We start from the raw sequence: 3,572 nt of genomic DNA on the forward strand, positions 1-3,572 counted from the left end.
TTTTCATTTTCATTTTACAACAAATACAAAACCCGTTCGAGGGCTTGTATGACTAGAACAGGTTTGCTCGCGAGTAAACCAAGAAAGGAAGAAAAAAATAAAATGAGATCTCTGATCCACTATTGTTTTAAACCTTTTTTTTTTAAGAAAAATATAGGAAACGTTTGGTTCATGAATTAGAATCACGTAATTAGAATTATTTTTAATTTATATGTATTTTTTATGAGAAAAAATACTGTAACGAACCACGAACCATAATTTAAATTAAGGGATGAATCCCCTAACCAAACAACCTCATAATCTTACTTGATACTTTTTTAATTAATATAGTATTTGATTAAAAAAATAATCAACTGTAAAAAATAAAAATTTAGATTTATATATTTTAATAAGTATTTTGTTGCGTTTAGAGTTATTTTTGTTTTTATTTTTTATATTTTTCAAGAAAAAAATGAAAACGGAGAGAAATGGTTAAGTTTTTAATGATCTAATTTGTAATTGCAATAGTACTTTTGTGTTGTACGTATAAATTTTTAACTTGAGCTTGGACAGGATAAATCAATGGCATTTTACTCCAATGATTAAAACAAAGTTGCTACTAATAGTTATAAGGATAGTTCTTCCTATAAAAGTTCTCTTAAAATATTCTTTTATATGCTCATTCTTTAACCTAATGTCAGTCTTCCTTATGTTATTTTTGTTTTTGTTTTTGTTTTTTTACGTAATCTTATTAATGATTTTTTTCTTTTTTAATAATTTTATTTTTGTAATGAAAATAAATTTTTACTGTGTCCCTATAAATATTTTTTTACTTCTTATTTGTACCCCAAATAATCTTGTATCTCTTATCTACTTAGGTAAATTACTTTTGTATTTTGTTTTTACTGCACTAAATTCTTAAGATAATAACAAGTAAAAAAAAGCAGTAAATTAAAATTTTAAATTTTAGATATAAGCATATAAAAAATATAACAAAGTAAATATGCATGCGCGTAGCACATGTTTCAACTAAATAAAAAGAAAAAGAGTGATTATAGTTATAATAGTTATTTTACATCCCATCTCATTGTTAAATATTGTCTCTCTTCTTTTTTTTTTTTTAGAGTTAGAATGATTAAAAAATAGTGTGCTCTATGAAATTACTATTTCCTTCTCCATTTCTTCTCTACCAAAAAACAAAGACTGTGTTTGGAATTGATCGCGTTTTTATTTTTTACGTTTTTTGAGAAAAAAAAAATGAAAACGTTTTCAAAATGGTGTTTTGTGCAATAAAAACAAAAAAAAATAGAAATGAAAATGATTTTTTATTTAGTGTAAAATGAGAAAAAAATAAAAAAAAAACAAAACTTTTAGTCGTTTTCGGGTGCGTTTGGAATTGGTTCCAAAACGTTTTTGTTTTCTGTACGAAAATGGAAATGAAAACGTTTTCATTTTCATTTTTGAATTATTTCTAAAAATGCGTTTGGTAGTTTTATTTAGAGATTGATTTCAGTTTTAAAAAAACTGAAACTGCATTTGGTGGTTTCATTTTTGAAAACATGTAATAGTATTTAATATATTAAATAAATAATAATTGAATCCCAAATAAAAACACTAATAATTAATAAAATATGAAAATTACAATATTAGCTTAAATTATTGTCACTTATACAAATCCCACATTTGATTAGCTAGATGATCCCTTAAATTAACCATGTAATTACGTTGTTGCCGACCACTCATTTCAAATGTTTCTGCTTCTTGTGCATCCATACCATGTTGTTGTTCCTGTTGCCCTTCTTGTTCTCCCTCAATATCTTCTACGGGCAAATCGACCTCATATTGTCTAAATAGAGGATCATCTCGCGCGTGCATCTTAATTAAATTGTGGACCACACAACAAGCAATTGGTATAACATTTTGTCTTGGCATCCAATAATTGGTCATATGTCTAAGAATTTTAAACCTTGCTTTCAAGACCCCAAAGCACCTCTCTATGCAATTACGCAGTGAATAGTGATAATAATTGAATAACTCTTGTGGTCCCGTTGGTTGGCCACCGTTTCTAAACTGTTGAATATGGTACCTCTGACCACGAATGGTGCCAAAAAGCCTTGCGTGTTGTTGTAACCGGAATCCACAACGTAATATTTTGGGGGGAGTGGCGCCACGAATGGGTCATCTGGATTTCTTATAATCTTAGTTAACACTCTGGAATCAGCAGTTGATCCTTCCCATCCGATATTGACATAAGTGAATAGCATATCAAAACTACATGCCGCCATTACATTTTGAGTACACGAATGTCTTCTTCCTCTGTAGACTGTCTGTTGATGTGCAGGTGGGACAACCATCATGTGTGTACCGTCTATTGCACCAATACAATCCTATTAAAATACATAAGGCGTGAGTTACGATTAATTTAAAATTATTTGTCATATTAGTAGTATATGAGCAGAGTCAGATTGTACCTTAAACCATGGCCAGTACTTAGGGTTGTGTTGAATCTCTGGGGGGACAATGTTCATATTTGGTAGTTTTATAACTTGAGGTGCTAATGCAGACAATGCGGTAAGCATATTATCAAAATGTCGGTGTACTGTCTCTCCAGAATGACAAAATCTATCTTGTATCTCTCTATTGCGATCTGAGTGAGCAACCGTTCTTAAGAACATCATTAGAGAATCTTCTGCTGAAATACTAGAAGAAGGCAGTAGGTTGCAGCCTCGAATTAACTGAACAATTGCTTCGAACGTGTCTTGATGCATACGACACATTTCAAACAAATTTTTGGGATATCCATGTAATTGTTCTAAAACATATTCTGGTCCTGTTAACGCAGAATTACGACGAAGTTGCCTAATTCGTCTCTTTCCAATCGACATCAATAATTGGATATAATGTTGTGGTTGTTCGTCATCATCTGATGACTGGAGAAAGTCAACAGCTCTGGCATCATTCTCACTATCTGAATCCATATTAACCTAAAAATGAACAAGACTGGAACTAATCAAACATCCATATAACATTAACTAATCAAACGAAGAACTCCAATATAATTCAATCCGACTAAAAACAAATAACAAAGTCTAACAAACACAAGTCGGAGAGGAAAATATGTTGTACATGCTCAACAATACTTTAAAAAAAATACGTCCAAGAGGAAACAAATAAAGAAAACAACACAATAATCATTTAAACGGTTGGGAATGGTGTCCTAGAAGCATGAGATGTAATAGGATATTTATTATTTATTTAATAAAAGAGTTTATTCATTATTTTATGTGCATATATTTATGAATATTTTATGAATATCAATAAAAATTCCATGATTATTTATGTAACCTTAAACATTGTATATAAGTGTTATATATGAGAGGATAATGTTTAAGGATAATAATCAAAAAGTAATGTTCATAATGAATTTAATTAAAGTTTGGAATCTTTAATTAAAACATTATTAATACATGTCATTCCCATTTAGAATGGAACGGTGTTATCCGCACTGTTGATATGGTGAGATATTGAATGAGTGTATTTCGCATAATGAGATTATGTGGAACAAGGACACAGACACAATATGAATTTCTAAT

The 3,572-nt window shown here is 29.6% G+C and overlaps 1 protein-coding gene across 1 annotated transcript; it reads right to left on the reverse strand.

The window, feature by feature from the left end:
- Positions 1 to 1,641: 1,641 nt before the first annotated feature.
- Positions 1,642 to 2,957, reverse strand: LOC112091374. The gene is made up of 3 exons (XM_024164831.1): positions 2,451 to 2,957; positions 2,066 to 2,366; positions 1,642 to 1,973 (listed from the first exon to the last, which is right to left on the reverse strand). Exons 1-3 carry the CDS (start codon positions 2,955 to 2,957, stop codon positions 1,642 to 1,644), a joined length of 1,140 nt encoding a protein of 379 aa, XP_024020599.1.
- Between the last annotated feature and the right edge of the window lie 615 nt (positions 2,958 to 3,572).

Source organism: Morus notabilis, unplaced genomic scaffold (genome assembly GCF_000414095.1).
Source record: "Morus notabilis unplaced genomic scaffold, ASM41409v2 Scaffold1499, whole genome shotgun sequence".
NCBI lineage: Eukaryota > Viridiplantae > Streptophyta > Magnoliopsida > Rosales > Moraceae > Morus > Morus notabilis.